The following is a 15,619-nucleotide window of genomic DNA, read 5'->3' on the forward strand; positions in this document are numbered from 1 at the left end:
GAAAAATAATGCCTACATGCTTTTAGAAGAGATGAGCGGTACGTATGAAAATTGTGTGACTATAAGGATGTTTTCAATATTATTTATTAATCTACTTTTAAAGCCACAGTCCTGGCCTTATAAAATTCCATTAGCCATGCAGGGGATTTCTGGAGACCTCCGATACTAGTGATGGGAGGCTAGATAGATATAACTCTATTGAATAAAGCCGTTTATATAACTTCTATAAAAAAATGCAGGTGCTCATTTCCTCCAGGGCAGAGGGAAGCTTAAAGGTCTAGGAGTGTAATCAAACAGTTTGCCTGATTCTGATCTTATTTACACAGGTGTAAAAATCAGGAGTAACTTTCAACTGAGTTACAGCAGTATAAAACTAATGTGAGACCAGAACCAGGCCCAATGGGTGTAGTATTTTTAGTGCTACTTGCTTGCTGTGAAAGAGACAGATTTGAATTCATAAGTGTTGTAATCGTGTTAACACAGCACAACCTACTTAGATAACAAACAGCCTGTGTACGCAGATGAGAGAGCCTGATTCCCTGGGCACTTTGCTGGCATCTCTGCTGCACTGACTAGTGCTTCCTAACATGAGTGCTTCGAGAACTTTCAAGTCTCTCAGCTGTTGCCTGCTGGACTGTAAGAACTGCTTAGGGCGAGATCAGGGGGTCTGTCATCGTGGTGGTACATTTTCTGTCATGCAAAAGGGAACTGTGGAATCGCCAAGGAACTTGTGTTTTGAAAGTGCCCCCTGAAGGATAGTAAATGGGAAATGCAGTTCAATTTCTGAAGGTTTAGTGAAAGGCATCCAGAAAACTCAATTACTGCAGAGTGGAGAGAAGAATAAGCAAGGAGATATATTTTCAGTGAAAGACCCCAACATCGGACTGGTAACATGGTTCCAGGAGAAAATAGGACAGAAAGACAACTATCTCAGGGCTTGGGTACTCAAGCTGTTAATTAAAGGAAATACTCTTATTTCTTATAACCAAGCACTGGGTAAGGGGAATACCTGTGTAGGATTTATTGGATTTAATTTTTAATCAGTATTAATTATTTTATGGTAATAAGGGAATGTGAGCAGATTTCACACTAGGTCTCTGAATAATGTTATTAAATTAATACAAAAGTATAACAAATAAATCTATTTTTAGATCCTTAATACACTGTACCAAAAAAAAACTTCATTAGCTTCTGCAAGGTTGGACCCTGGATTAGCTTGCATTCTGGAGATAAGAAACTGGCCATTATCAAGGAAGCCCATGCCAGGATAGAAACAGAGATGGAAAATTACTGTTAAAAAAAGAAGGCAGGCTGAACTAGGAATTAGTGCATAATGCTAAATCAGAAGAGACGAAGGAGCCTCATTACTAGCTTCAAGTTCAGAGCCTTGGTGTTAAATCTTCTTCCTAAATCACAGGTCTGATAGCAGCTCTTCTTTTCCTTTCTGGAGGTGGAGGTTATGGGGCTATGAGGATGTGGTGTGTGTATGTGTGGTGGTGTTTTTTGTCTGTAACACTTACCAGAGCCTTTGGTGTATCTTCCTTGATTTTTTTTTATTCATAATTCCTCAGGACCTCTCAGATTCTGTTTCTTTTCTTTTTCATTACCATCAGTAGTCCCAGATGCCTCCTTGCCTTCTGGCTCGAATGCTGCCAAGTGTATTCAATTGTCTGATATGATGGCAAAAGGGGAACTCTTAAAGAAATACTTTACCAGAAATGTTCAAGCTACTAGAATGGTCCTGGCAAATAAACTATACATTTTATTTGTGGAATCTGAAATGAAGTAAAATGTCATTACTTTCCTGAATTCCTGCTGGTGCCCTTTATATCTGGCAGCTAAGACATAACTCAGGCACCCGCAGTAGTTTAGTGCTCGACCTCATGCAAAGTTTCAGAGCTGGTGGATTATTGGGGCTCAGTGAAGAACAAGTTAAGACAGACTCACAGAAGTAAGAAAAACTGAATTCACTTAATCTACTAAAAAGACAAACTTTTATTATTTTGCGGGCGATGAAGAGATACCTAAATAATTCTAGATTTTATCTTCCCTGGTAATATTAAATTAAATTAAAGTTTTCTAGTGCTGTGAAAACTTCAGACATTGGTTGTATCAAGTGTTTGCAGGCTTCCTTTGTTATCCACTAACCAAAATTACCATTTTAGAATCAAATCAATACCAAGCTTCTCTCCAGCATTTCTGTTGGGAACACTACATATTTATTCAAGATTTCAGAAGCAAGTCTCTGGAAACCCCTGATCACTTCAGAAAGTAATTCTGCTTTACACTGTACAGCAAGCACTGAAGCCATGATACAAAATTTATTTCATGCTAGAATTGTTTTGCATAACATTGTGCATGCATTTTACTCAGAAGTACTAAATTGCATACAATGCTGCTGTCTTGTTTCTTAAACTTTGAGACAAGTTTATACTTGAGTATTCTCCTGATTTTTGTACTGTAAGTCTCAGGTTTAAAATAACACCTTTTTTTGTTTCAAATCCATACTGATTACTTAATATGAACAATTTGTTATGAAGGGTCTTCACGTTGGATCTATACATCAATAAAATACAACATAACCAGAGCTGGAAATTAAATCTAGACCAGCTGTTGCCATCAGGTCCAAAGAAAGGTCCCATGTGTCACAAGCATGCCAATGAAAACAGACAGGGAAAAAAAGGAGTTTCCTAAATTTACACAATTCTAGTTGAATTAAAAGTTCTTGATTTCCATGTCAGTGTGATGAGTTACGAAGGCATGGTCAATATGACCGATGACTGCCTGATGGCACTTTTTAAAACCATTACTCTGTATCTTGTATACAAAAAGAAGCAATCCATAGCAAATAAATGTACAGTTTTATAATGTTTTACATTTTGGCTACAACAATGTATGTAAAAGTAAAGAGCTTTCAAAGAAAATATATAACTTTGCTTTTTTCCCCCCTTAAAGTTAATCATACAATTGCAGTTTTTGTTTACTTCATGCAATTCATGCTATGAACAAAACAAAAAAGAAAGGAAGAAGAGATCTTCTACAGTTTTGTTACATTTTGGCCGTAGAAAAAGCCTGCATCTCTAGTACAACTCTGAAACCACATAGAATCATCCTTAAAACCTGCATGGAGCGAGTTTACTTTGTCCAAATGAGGAGGTCTTCTATGCCTGCACAGTTCCACACAGCTGTTTATTAGCCATCAATGTTCATCTCCATCTCGCCTTGTCAAGTCACTCTGACTGCCTCTGTTGGCATATATTTAGCAATGACAGGACTTTCTTTGCAAAGATCTGCATGTAAAGAATACAATCAATACTTGAGCTTCTTTCCTGAGCTTTTCAAATCAAGCTTGGCATTTTAGTTTTAAAGGAAGGAGGAAAAGGTAGAGTAGCTACATGCAGAGGCAGCCATATTCTTCTTCAATAGGATTTTTTTTCCCATGCAGTCAGCCAGACTGAGACCTCTCTACAGTGTATCTGAGTATTGCTTTCAACTTATAATAGGCGCCCATGCAAAGTTTCATCCTACTGTGCTTGTTTGCTCAAACTTCTGCAGGGTTCCTATGGCTCAAAAATATCCTGAGAAAATCAAAATCTTCAATCGTTGGCACGTTTCAGCATTGACTAAATGCCTAACCCATTCCATAAGAGCCAGTGGATCCACCATCAGCCAAGATAAGCACATACCAGCAGGGTGCACCATTAAAGAAATTATCTGGTGCATCCATCCTTCATCCTATGTACCAATATCATGCAGCATATGGCCCACCAGTACTATTTAATGCCCACCTAGTGTCATCTTTATACTATTTAAGGGTGTTGTCACCAAATGTCAGTAGTAACACCATGCCCACAAGGTGCTACTGTGAGACATGACATCTTCAGACTTAGTCACCTGGATTATATGCAACATAGCATAGGCTAATTGTAAATAAAGCTCTTTAGACCATTCTCTGCTACTGATCCATGCTACAAAATAGATGGGATGGGAGACCAAGAACGTCTCACTGGGCTAGGATTGCTGTAGGGCGCAGACACTGAGGATAATCCTATCGCTTTTCCGCTTATGCCAGCTATGTTGTTAAGGCTCCGTGACATTTCGTAACCTTCATTTAAAAGAAAAATGCAAAGTACAGCATTGGATCAACAACAGAATGGGCTAAGAATAAGGTCAACATTGTGGCCAGTTAAGTAGCATCCTCATGCATTGACATGCTGAGAGTAGTATCACTTGCAACGTGGTTCAGAAAGCCTTGTAAGTAAGAGCAGGTAAAAAAAAAGGGGGGTGGGGGGAAGCAAAATGGTTTCTCCAGAATGGGCAGACTGTAAAATAATGTAGGCAGTGTCATAGTTCTGTCTTAAAACAACTGGGGGGAAAAGTTAGGTGGAGGGATTTTTCTGTTTCTTTTCAGTGTAAACTTAATTGCACTTTCCCCCACTGACTCATGTATTTGGACCTCAGGCAAAAATTAAGGTGACTCGTAGCTTTAAAAAACCCAGCATTTGTTCCGTTGCTATAGAGATACTACTCATTTGCTCACAGCATTTTAAAAAAATAGTTTGCATGCATTCAATTTCCCCTTCCCTCCCCCCCACTCCCATCCTTTTCCAGACATGCACAAAAACAACCTCAGCTAGTATACACACATAGTTGCACAAACTATGGATGAAATTCAGTTGGAACAACAATTAAGATGCTCTCAACGTATTTCGAACAGGCCAACAATATGCTGACATTTCTTACTCTTTAGCCAACCGGCCTCTGTTTCATTCAGTAGAGAGAGCCTGCTTCGTGTTGGAGTGCATCATGAGAACTATACATTCCTCATACCAAAAGGTGTGCCATTTGGAGCATTCTCCTGATCCACTGAAGCAACCAACACTGACTCAGGCTGAACGAAAATGGCCGATGCTTATCCAATACAGAATCAGGTAAAACACTTTGCTACAAAGGTAAATTTTAGCAGAGATACTTTCATATGAAAGTGCAGTGGTCCAACTATATCTTTGTTAATGATAATCCTACAAATTATAATTACATACACTATCTATAACTGGCATTTACTATAGACTGTTGTCCATCATACAATGGCACATGGGAATTCTAAAACCCATACCCATGATATGGTTTACATCATAGAATCTTTGCATTTTTTAAAATACTGAATATATTATATACTCTATACAGTACACCAGTGATGGACACTGATTTAATGATAGATAACTCTTCATGAAATTAACCACTACCAATTAACTTTTATGCACATATGTAGTTCTCATTTTATACACGTAAAGATATCTGCATTTTTGATTTGCTTACTTTTCTTGGATTAAACCATTTGGGCAAGATTTAGTCTGTCATAAAAAAAATACAAGAACTCTTGTTTGTTTATTTATTTTAGGACCTAATGTTACTGAATATATGGATGATTCTGACCATTATCTAAGTAAAATTAATTACTTCTGGGAACAGTCAGGATTTTAAAAATTAATTATGGTAAATATTAGTTTACCAGAGGAAACCAATTTTAGTTAGGTTACTTTCCAGTCATAAAAGAGGTCTATGCTAATGAATGCTCCCATATGAACCTCTCTCTGTGTTCAATTTTACAGCTAGGCATGATACAGAAATTAGCCGAAGGGCTGTATAAACGCAGCTGAATAATTACTTTGTGGTTCTTGGTGTTTGCTGGGGCATTTATTTATTTTTGCCCACCAAAGTGTTTGCTGTTCACAGCACATTGCAATCTATGAGTCTTCCAAATGGGCAACCTTCACTGCTGTCATAAATATTAATCAGTGTGTCTTTGGGGGATGAACTCATTTAAGGACATTGCAGAATATTGGGCGCTGAAACTCACTGAGCTAGCTAACATGGAAGACGAAACTGCAGTTGCACATGGTAGCTCTAGCAGCTTTCCTCTCCCAAAAGCAACAGATTAAAACCTCAAAATGCAGACATCAGGTTGTTATTTTAGTGCATATCTAAACCAAGCCCACTATTCCATGAGAACTAATAGATGACTTTTTCTCTCTTTTTTTTAAACAAGGTCACTAACTATGTGGTTACAGGACCTCAGCTACATACCCTTTCTTATTCCTCCATCAGGCGGGCAGGGATATTCCCCGGTTGATAAGAGGAAGCAGGGTCCATATCTCTCCCGAGTGCCAGAGCGGGTAAAGGGCAGGCCCTCATCAGGCGTTATAGCCTGGTCTATGTGGGGACAGTCTTCATTTGCCAGCGCCGCCTTGGCCACCTCACCATTCAGTTTCGAATCTTCAAACATATAAGCAGAAGGCTATTGAAACACTAAGAACTGTTTATCAGAGTTAAATCTGTAGGTTCGGGATCACAGCTAAGGAGTAGCATGGTGATGCTTAAAAGGTAGCACATTTGTCCTAAAAACAGTGGCTTTGTGCACTGCACCAACATAAAATAAAATACATTAAGTGGAAGGAGAAACAAAATGTTATCTCATTAGATAGAACAGCAGCCTGTGGTACTTCCACATATATGGGGCAGTTTCAGAAATTGCTTTGCACTGGTTCCTAGTCCTGTGAGCAGAAGACTGCAGTTAGAAACTGGATCATGTTTAGCATGACATAAGATGGCATATGAATGATCTGTGTCTCGTGAAAACTACTGAAACGCATAGAACTTTGGAGAGGCAGTTAATGATGAGTTGCATTGTAGTAGCTGAGTAAATTCTATTCATGCAGATTTATATCTTTGTACAATATTACATGGGCAAAAGATCCCCAAAGTTTGAACAGTTTGTTTTGTTTGGCTTATATTTTCAAATACACAGAATGGTAGTACACATTTTAGACAGACGCACAGCATACGTTATGTATGGGAGTGTGACAGCAGAACATGGATTTTAAAAAACAATCCAGTTTCTGATTTATTCTGTGACATATGCAGTTTTTGCAATGCCAGCAGAGGATGCTACAGATGGAAAACAATACAGTAGCCCATGGATTTTGAAAATAAATTAGGTAACATTTACCCTCTGACTGCAAATAATGAAAATGTGTCATTAAATTTGTCCACTTTACTCCACATGTCCCCATGAAGATCGACTGAGAATGGAATGTTTTCTGTATGTGATTTGCTTCACAGTCATAAAACAATTTAAAGTGCTCTTACAAGACTTGTAAAATGTTTTCAAAGTGCAAATTAGTATATTGAGAATATACTCAAAATATGGCACAGTTCAATAGGGACTTTTCAGCTAAAAGGAGGGGAAAACAGTCAAAATATAACCCGTCCACAGGAGCTAAACTATGTGCTTAATTGAGTGGGTACAATTCAGAAATTTGCAGCAATCTAAACCCCGGTTGCACAATGCTTATTATTTAGTTACTGTACGGCGCGCACTGCAGGTGATCATACAGTTCTTAATGAAAGGGACAATGCACCGATAAGCTTTATTTCAACCCCCTTTCCAAAAACACCTGATGATTTGCTCCAAACCCTGTGCAATTTTGACATCTATTTTTCACTGGAGCTGAGGCCAAGTAAGAAAATAGATCCAAGTCTACATAGAGACCCTACAAAGAGAGAATGCATTAAATAGGATGAGCAAACCTTCCAGAGCAATAGTTTCAGGATGACACAATGGATAAATAATAAGTAAGGGCTTTTTGAGATTATAGCACTCTTCTCATTATCATATAAAATGATCTGCACCGATAAAGACACACATGTATGGTATGCATACTATTATATGGAATGTATACTGTTTATGTACATACATGCTAATTGCATTTCATGTCTTGATTTTTTCCCCAAGCAGATAAAGTGTTTCCCCACATAATCAACTCCATTTTGCAACCCTCCTACTGGTACTGTACCTTCTTTTTCCTTCCTGCAGAAGTGGTCAGTTCATTTCCCCATAGAATATGGTGATGGTAGGGTTTTTTGTTTGTTTTTTTTGACCAGCTACGTTTGTTAATACATCAAACGCACTAATAGAAGCAACAGATACTTTCTGAAGTTGATGACTAATGATGAATAATTTGAACAGGTTTCTGAAGTTTCAGGGCATAGATTGATTGCAATTCCTGTGTGTGAATAATATACATCTATTTCATGCTCCTGTTTACTTTGCACAAAAACTACACAATTACCTTAATAACCATGACATCACATGATACTGAGCTGCTACTTTAAAACTCACACTGCTAAATACTGTGAACTTTGCTATTCCTTAAGGGGATCAGTAATGCAGTGGGTTAGTGTACTAGTCTTCACCTCTACAGGATAAGGCCCTGATGCTACAATGAGTCAAGCACGGGGGGGGGGACACCTATACCTCCATAGAGCCCCGCTGTTTTCAGTGTGGAGCTCATTGCTGTACTGGGTCTTAGATTATATTAATTATTAGAGATGGTCCTGAACCAAAACTGTGTATCTGAACATTAGGAAAGTTTGGATCCTTCTCCAGATCAGAACTGTGTGCTCTGATTCATATCTAATAATAAACAATAATTTAGATAGCACTCTAAAGCACTCTGCAAGTACAAGCTGAAATGCAAATTAAACCCACGGAGCACTACATCCACCCCTAAAATGCAGCTACGTCCTGGGTGTAACACATCACTATTTAACAGCACACACCACAGCCATTGTACTTCAGGCCAGGAAGTGAAACATGCCTCATCCAATCGTAGTTGCAGAGAGAATTTAGGCAGAATTACTCGGCATTTGGCTGAGACACTGGAGTTAACATCCTACTGTTTCCAAAGCCAATACGAGATTGTCAATGAGCACAAATGGTTTTACATCTCATCTGAAAGACACAACTCCCATAGCATACAGAAACCTAATGCCTTGGCTCCTGCTCAGGTTACAAGTGAAAATGAATTTGAGAGCATCACCCCCATTCCTGGTTGTTCATGTCATGAAACCATCACTAAAGCTCTGCTCAAGAACTCAATGGAAGGGTTATTGAAAACTAAGATTGAGGTGCATGGCAAATCTATGCCAGGAAGCATGTACAAAAACTGCCCACAGTATATGTGATACAATTTATTTTCTTGCTTTCATTAGCATTAAATTTACTCAAATGTTACAAGAGTTTTCAGAGGTAATAGACTTTCACATATGAGATTGGACCTATAATGTCTTCAGTGACACCCATACAACCCACCCGGTTTCAGGCTGCCTCTGAACCTGTATCCCCAGTTGCTAATCTCGGAGCATTTAATGATTTTTAAATGCACATTGTTGAATAATCGCCGCTTTAGAGTTTTCTTTCCATTCCAGGAGTTCCTAAAGATAAGGAACTGTGGGCAAATCATTCTTCTGCAATTTGAGCTACAGATCTCTGTGTATTCTGAAACCTGTTCCACCCACAGTACTTGTGTTGATGTCAATGGCTGTGCTACGCACGAGACATGTAGGCTATGCCATTGAGATCTGCATTGTGGTAATTAAAATTGCAGTGCTAATCACAGATGACAAGTTGGCCTATATTTGGGAGAAAGGGACGTCATGGGCAGAAGTGACTGTGGAGGGAAGTAGATTTCTATTTCTGTGAATAGGGGACTGAATTATCATATTTTTTTTAGACAGTCTACAGTATCAGTAATGGATTTACATGCAGCAATTTAAATTTCAGCCCAATCCATACGTAAGTTACTCAAAACTCCCATTGTCTTCGCTGGGAGTTCTGTGCATGCTAAACTGTTTCAGGAGTGAGGAGTAAGTGCCTGATCCAAAGTCCACTGAAGTCAACTGCAGTCTTGCCATTGACTTTGGTGAGTGTTGGATCAGAGCTTAAGTGTACAGCTAAACTTGGCCCAAATGTCACTTGCAGCATTTACTTTAATTACATACTTTACTTTCAAGGTACAGAGTGGATTGTGATTTTACTGTAAGACAACTAAACGAATTAGGGCTTGGTCCTGTACCCTTAAAGACAATGGAAGTGATGCCTGTAGCATCATTTCTGGTTTATATTTTTGGATACATATTTGTTCCAAAAATGGGCATTAGGCTAAACTTGGCATAAAATAATATCAACCTGCACCAAATTATTTTTTCCATCCGTTTAAGATTTTTTAAAATATTTTTGTACGTGAAGGATGCAAAATGGCTTCACAGTTAACTGAAATTTGCACTGTATGCTTTGGTGGGCCAGATTAAGACCTGATATTAGTAGCTTATCTCCACTGACGGAACTGGAGATGTGCTTGTTTTGTGCCCAAAGGCAAATTCATGACATGGGCGACATGGGGGCAATATTTTCAAATCACCCTAATTCTCTCCAAACAGGACCAAGATTTTTCAAATAGTTCCTAAATATTAGTAAGCCTTTGGGCAAAGTGGGGCCAGTTTTTATGGTCCTGCTCTTGTTCCCATTAATGTCAATTGCAAAATCCTGTGGATTTCAATAGGAGCAGAATCGGGCTTCATGTTAATAATAAAACCTGAATCCAGGGAAATTGTAGTGACCTTTCCAAGGAAAGATACTTGGTCTCAGGGAGAAATGCAATACCAGGGAACCATATTCTGCCTCTTGTCTCTTAGATTGTAAGCTTTTTGGAGCAGGGACCGAAAAGGTATTCTGCATTTGTACAGAACCTAGCACATTGGGCCTCCAGTCTACAACTGGAACTCCTAGAGCATTACCACAATAAAAAAATTGTTTTACATAGAATGCCACTTAGATTTTGTTCTTTCTAAAAATCTGTAGCATGATATACCCCCAGATTAAGATATCTAACAAAATGCTGTATTACTATGGGAATACAAGAGCACCAAAGAAGCTCTTTCCATCAGATAATGGATGTGATAGGACTATTCACTGAATCATGGTATAATTCATAGTGTTTAGCTCTTCTAGGGCTTGATCTGAAGCCCGCTAGATTCACTGGGAGTCTATTGACTTCAGTGGGCTTTGGATCAGACCTATAGAGAGGTTTCTTCTCTAGATCTCCAATTGCTTTCCAAAGGAAAGCAAGTATGACAACCCCCATTTCTCCCAACAGGAAACAAAGGTACAGAGAGGTGTAGTGACTTGCCCAATGTCACACAACAGGTGAGTCTTGGGAATAATCCTAGTTCAGTGCCTCATTCCTAGGACTAAACTGCCTTCAAATGCTTATTTAATGACACAAGCTTTTAAAAATCCTCCATATTCAGCTGTCTTAGATATGGGGAGAAACACCAGCAGATCTCCCAGATAAGTAGTTTATTGCATCATTTATCTTTTTGGGATCCTTGTTTTAAATTTCTTCATCTCACCCATCACCCCCTTTAGGAAACTGCCATTAAAATGCCAAGGACTTTTCCAGACAAAAATTAGATTTCGAAATACAAAGATAATGATACAAACTAATAAAAGCTGCCAGGAAACTCAAAGGCAAGGCTGACGGTCCAGCCAAAACACAGATCGCCTCTCCCGTGTGTGTGTTGTGTCTCTGCTGCTGTGCTTTGAGTGCTGCACATGCAGGAAGAAGGTTATAACGGAGACTGGCCATGCCCAGTCTGTGGGCTCTCCTCCTTCCCAATGGCATGAGCTATAGACAAAGGTTCAAGGTCTGCCACTTTGACTTCACTGCCATTGTTGGCTTGTGATTGAGTTAGAGCTGTGAGAAACATTTGCATTGAGCCTCAGACCTACTTGATCTGAATCCTGGACCCAGTTGTTCACAGACCTCAATGTATCAGTGCATCCATGAGCCTCACTCTGCGCTTCTGAATGCTGGGAAACATATGCAGAGGTGGTTCCTGCATTTGGGAAGCCCAACCAAATCCTCTTTTCCTCTTGTCAAACTTCTTCACACCCCCACCAACTACCCAATAACAACTGAAAGAACCCTTCTTATCTTAATGTCTTCGGGCGGTGTGGGTTTTTTTTGTGGGGATTGGGTGGCTCCCTCCTTTAACTCACCCTGTCTTCAGAGCTGTGCAGTGGCCACTTTCCCTAATAGCAGAGTCTGTGGGGTTGGGCAGATTGAAAGGGCACTCACTGTGGGTTGTTGCCTTCCCCATCCCTTAAGGGATTTTCTGCCAGGCAAGGGGTGCCACCTTCATGACCCGTGGGGCAATAAGAATGTACCACTTCAACTGACATGGGCCTGAGATATGCTCCCATAATTCTTAGCATGATATCCAAGGAAATCCTGCACAGTAGATTTATGGGTTGTCTCTCCCAGGGCATGAGCATCGGCAGGGCTCCCTTGCCTATTATGCTAAAGAGTCTGGGGCCTCATTAGCCCTAGATTAGAGAGCTAGGTACCAGGAGACGTAGGGCTGTTTCTTGAGCTCCCACATAACTACTGGAGGAGGAAGCAGCATATCCTGCCCTTGTTCAAGGATTGAAGGAGACAGTGATCCACTGTATTCATGTCTACTCCCCAAAGACCCAACCCTGCTTCAGGAGCAGCTGCTTGGCACCCCACAAAGACCCAGAAATCTTGGCCCCAGAAGGGGAAGCAGCAAGACATTGCTCTATCTCAAGGTAAGAAAAGGGGTCTTGGGTCTGGATGCAGGGATAGAGTGGGGAGGGGGAAGAAATGGCTGATTGTAGGGAAGGGCTAGTGCTGGGAGGATACTAGTTACTTGAAAGATGAAGATCTGCTTGCTGAGGGTGTCCAGTCTAACTGAAACCTCCAAGCAAACCTTCCAGCCCTTGCAAACCAAACCTGCAGGGTTCAGTTGGTGAACCCCCACTTGCCCAGAACATCTGATTGGTGGAATTGTCTGTCTTGCAATGCCCCTCCCTCCTGCCGGTGAACTCTTCTTTGTTTCCCCACAGTTGACGAGAGGGTCAGAGCATGCCATAGAATAAGGAGTTATGGGAATAGATTATGAATTGATAAAAATACAACCTTGCTGCTTTAGTGTCTGGGCAATTGTCAATTTGAAATTAAATATATCTCACTTGCAACTAAGAGTGAGATTAGAAGCAATAAACCTAATACTGTTTCTCTAGGAAACAAATACAAAAATACCTCTCAGCCTCTTTTTATCATTCCCTCCCAGATCCCACAAATAACATGCAGGTGACAACCAAAAGCCTCTGCCAGGACCTGATTCAACAAAATATCCATTTGGCTTCCACTCTAGACCATGCTAGGCTACAGAAAGAATTTTTTATGGACTCCAGACCCCTGGGTAGGGTTCAGAAACATGGATCACAGGCGCAGAGGTTTGTTTTTGTCATTGCTAAATCAGGCCCTTAAAATACAAGGGATATAACAACTACATGAGATTATCTAAAGAATGATGGGGAAGATATAATAAGCCACAAGCAATTGAAACGATGAAATTATGGCGTGGAGGATATGGATGGAAGTACAGCACAGAGAGCATGGGTTTGAGTCTTTGAAAATGAGCTATGATGTGCTAAGATGGGAATCACTGATTTTTAAAACAGCAGGTCTCTAAGCCAGTATGTTTGGGACATTTTCTGCTGGAGAGCAATGAAAATTAATTGTTTTCCATGCAGACTATCTGAAAGAAATAGCACATTAGCTAGATCGTGCTTTCTTGCATCGTGTACTTACTCTTTGCATTAATACCTTGTGTCACAACCCAATGGAGTTACCTATAGTCTGTGACATTCCTTGTCGTTTTGTATTTAAAGAACAGTATTGTAATCTCCTCTGCTGCCCAATATGGAGCTCGGGTTGATGGGGATTGGAGAAAAACTTCACAGAATAAAATGTGACAGTCTGTAACATACACAAGTTGCAAGCAACATACAATAATAACAAGTAAATGTTAACAAACAGAACGAGAGAGAGAGAGAAAAGAGAAAGAGAAAATGTGAAGAACATGTAAAAGAATTCATTTGTTCCTACACAGCAACTCATTTAATTTTAGCTACCCCAAGATTTTCATGCTTTGTAGAGAGTCAGATGTAGTTATCTTTAACAAACACCTGAATATTATTTTACTGTATATTTTAAACTTATTCTGAAGTATTCTTGAGTAGATGTCACACCAACAGACTTTACGTTGGTACAGCTGAGAGCAGAATTTGTCTCCTCTACAACAGAAATTTAGTATAATAGACAAATTCCCAGATGCTCCTCAAACCCGACCTACCTCTGAATATTTACTCACCACCATGTTGAAATGGGTCCCTCCAGGTAAGGTTGTCCCCCAATAAATGTACTCCAGTGAATAAGATGACCGCCTCAGACAACCCTGATTGGCCAACATTGTGACATCACTTTCAGAGAATATCACCTTCAAGAGGCGTTACTTCCTGAAGTGAGGTGACAGCATGTTGGCTTCCTGTCTGTTGATAGGTTTGGAGGCAGGGAGTAGGTACAGGAGCATGAATAAATCAAGTGCTTCTTGCTCTTGGAAAGGTGTATAACACAATGGTGAGAGGTGTTGCTCCTGGAAGCGCTGCCTTCCAAAGAGGTACATCGCAGTCCCTGCTAGAGATGGTCCACCAATTCTGTACACTGATCCTGTACTTTTGTGAGTACTTTTGTGAGTCAAATTAAAATCCTAGTGATTCCATAGACTGCAGTGGATCCTTGGGTAGGTCATGGTGCAACATATCAGCTCAGTCTGGTGAGCCAGGTATTGGTTCCTCGCTAGGTAAAGTTCATCTCCCTTAAGATCTTAGAGCACCAAATTGTGGATCTAGTTTAGATTTCAAAAATAAAGAATACAGTATGATGATCTGTAGGGTATGGAGCATGGATGAATTCAAAGAACAATGAGAGCAGAAATGGGTAAACTACCGGTTACTTCTGGTCTGTGCTTGTTTTGTAAAAGCAAATTTTCTTAGAAGTAACAGACAGAGAAAGCTTGGATGGAGTCTAAATCAGGTATAAAGTAAGAGGGTCATGGTGTAGTGGGCTGAGCACAGCACGAGGTGTCTGAGTTCTAGTCCTATCTCTGTTCCAATTCTTTCTGTGGTAGCGAGCAAATCATTTAGGCTCATCTGCTTCAGCCAAACAGTGCTCAGATGTAAAAGTTGCTCTGTTTTACATCTGACTTCCCATGGCCCAGAATGGCAATTCCAGCCACTGGGGATCAGTCAGATGGAGGGATGCTCAACCCTTTTTCTCCCAGTAACACCACCTGCACTGGAGGATGGAAGTTGAATGATGTAGGAGCTGCTAGGGCAGGCGTATATCATTGGAGGATCCCCCTAGAGTGAGGGAATACTTAAGGAGCTGGATCTGCCCAGTTTAAGGCTGCTTTGTGCTGGAGGACTGGCACAAAGCGGGCTTAATGGACCTGAGAATTAGGTGTCTGTGTCTCCATTTTCCCTTTTGTTGAAAGGATATAATACTTATTTGCCAACCTCAGTGGGGTGTTCCCCACCCCCCTTCCAGTGGTGTAGACTGGAGTAGCTCCAAAAGAAGCTATATCAAGTTACACCAGCTGAAGATCTGACCCAGTTTATTTCCAGAGAGTAAGGGCTGAAGCCACCGAAGGGATAATGGGGAGCTATATTTTGGTTTCACATGTTGTATATGTGAAAAGTGGCCAGCTGACTACTCTGAAAACAGAAATCCTCTCTTTAACCGTAGAAAAGGTACAGCACAAGCAAGGTAGAGGTGACTTCCCCATATTTCTTTCCTATCTGATTTACAGGCTCCACTTTAGGGGTGAGAGTAGTTCCATTTCCATTCCT

The 15,619-nt window shown here is 40.2% G+C and overlaps 2 protein-coding genes across 9 annotated transcripts in view; one reads left to right on the forward strand and one right to left on the reverse strand.

The window, feature by feature from the left end:
• The window catches only part of SERGEF (secretion regulating guanine nucleotide exchange factor), a 422,577-nt gene that overhangs the window by 270,750 nt on the left and 136,208 nt on the right, over positions 1 to 15,619 (forward strand). The gene's annotated exons all lie outside the window — the stretch shown is intronic.
• Positions 1 to 15,619, reverse strand: part of KCNC1 (potassium voltage-gated channel subfamily C member 1) — a 197,659-nt gene that overhangs the window by 39,558 nt on the left and 142,482 nt on the right. Inside the window, exons 3-4 of one of the 5 annotated variants that reach the window (XM_084630049.1) lie at positions 6,088 to 6,276; positions 1,184 to 3,290 (exon numbers count right to left, since the gene is read on the reverse strand). The exons of 1 other annotated variant lie outside the window; for it this stretch is intronic. In XM_084630049.1, the coding sequence (XP_084486175.1) occupies positions 3,226 to 3,290; positions 6,088 to 6,276 (254 nt within the window). In that variant the 3' untranslated portion in view covers positions 1,184 to 3,225. Of the gene's footprint in view, positions 1 to 1,183; positions 4,106 to 6,087; positions 6,277 to 15,619 lie in introns of those variants that run through there. 3 more of the 5 variants (XM_084630048.1, XM_084630051.1, XM_084630050.1) reach the window with 3 other exon arrangements.

This window comes from Lepidochelys olivacea (genome assembly GCF_965140295.1).
Source record: "Lepidochelys olivacea isolate rLepOli2 genome assembly, chromosome: 6".
NCBI lineage: Eukaryota > Metazoa > Chordata > Testudines > Cheloniidae > Lepidochelys > Lepidochelys olivacea.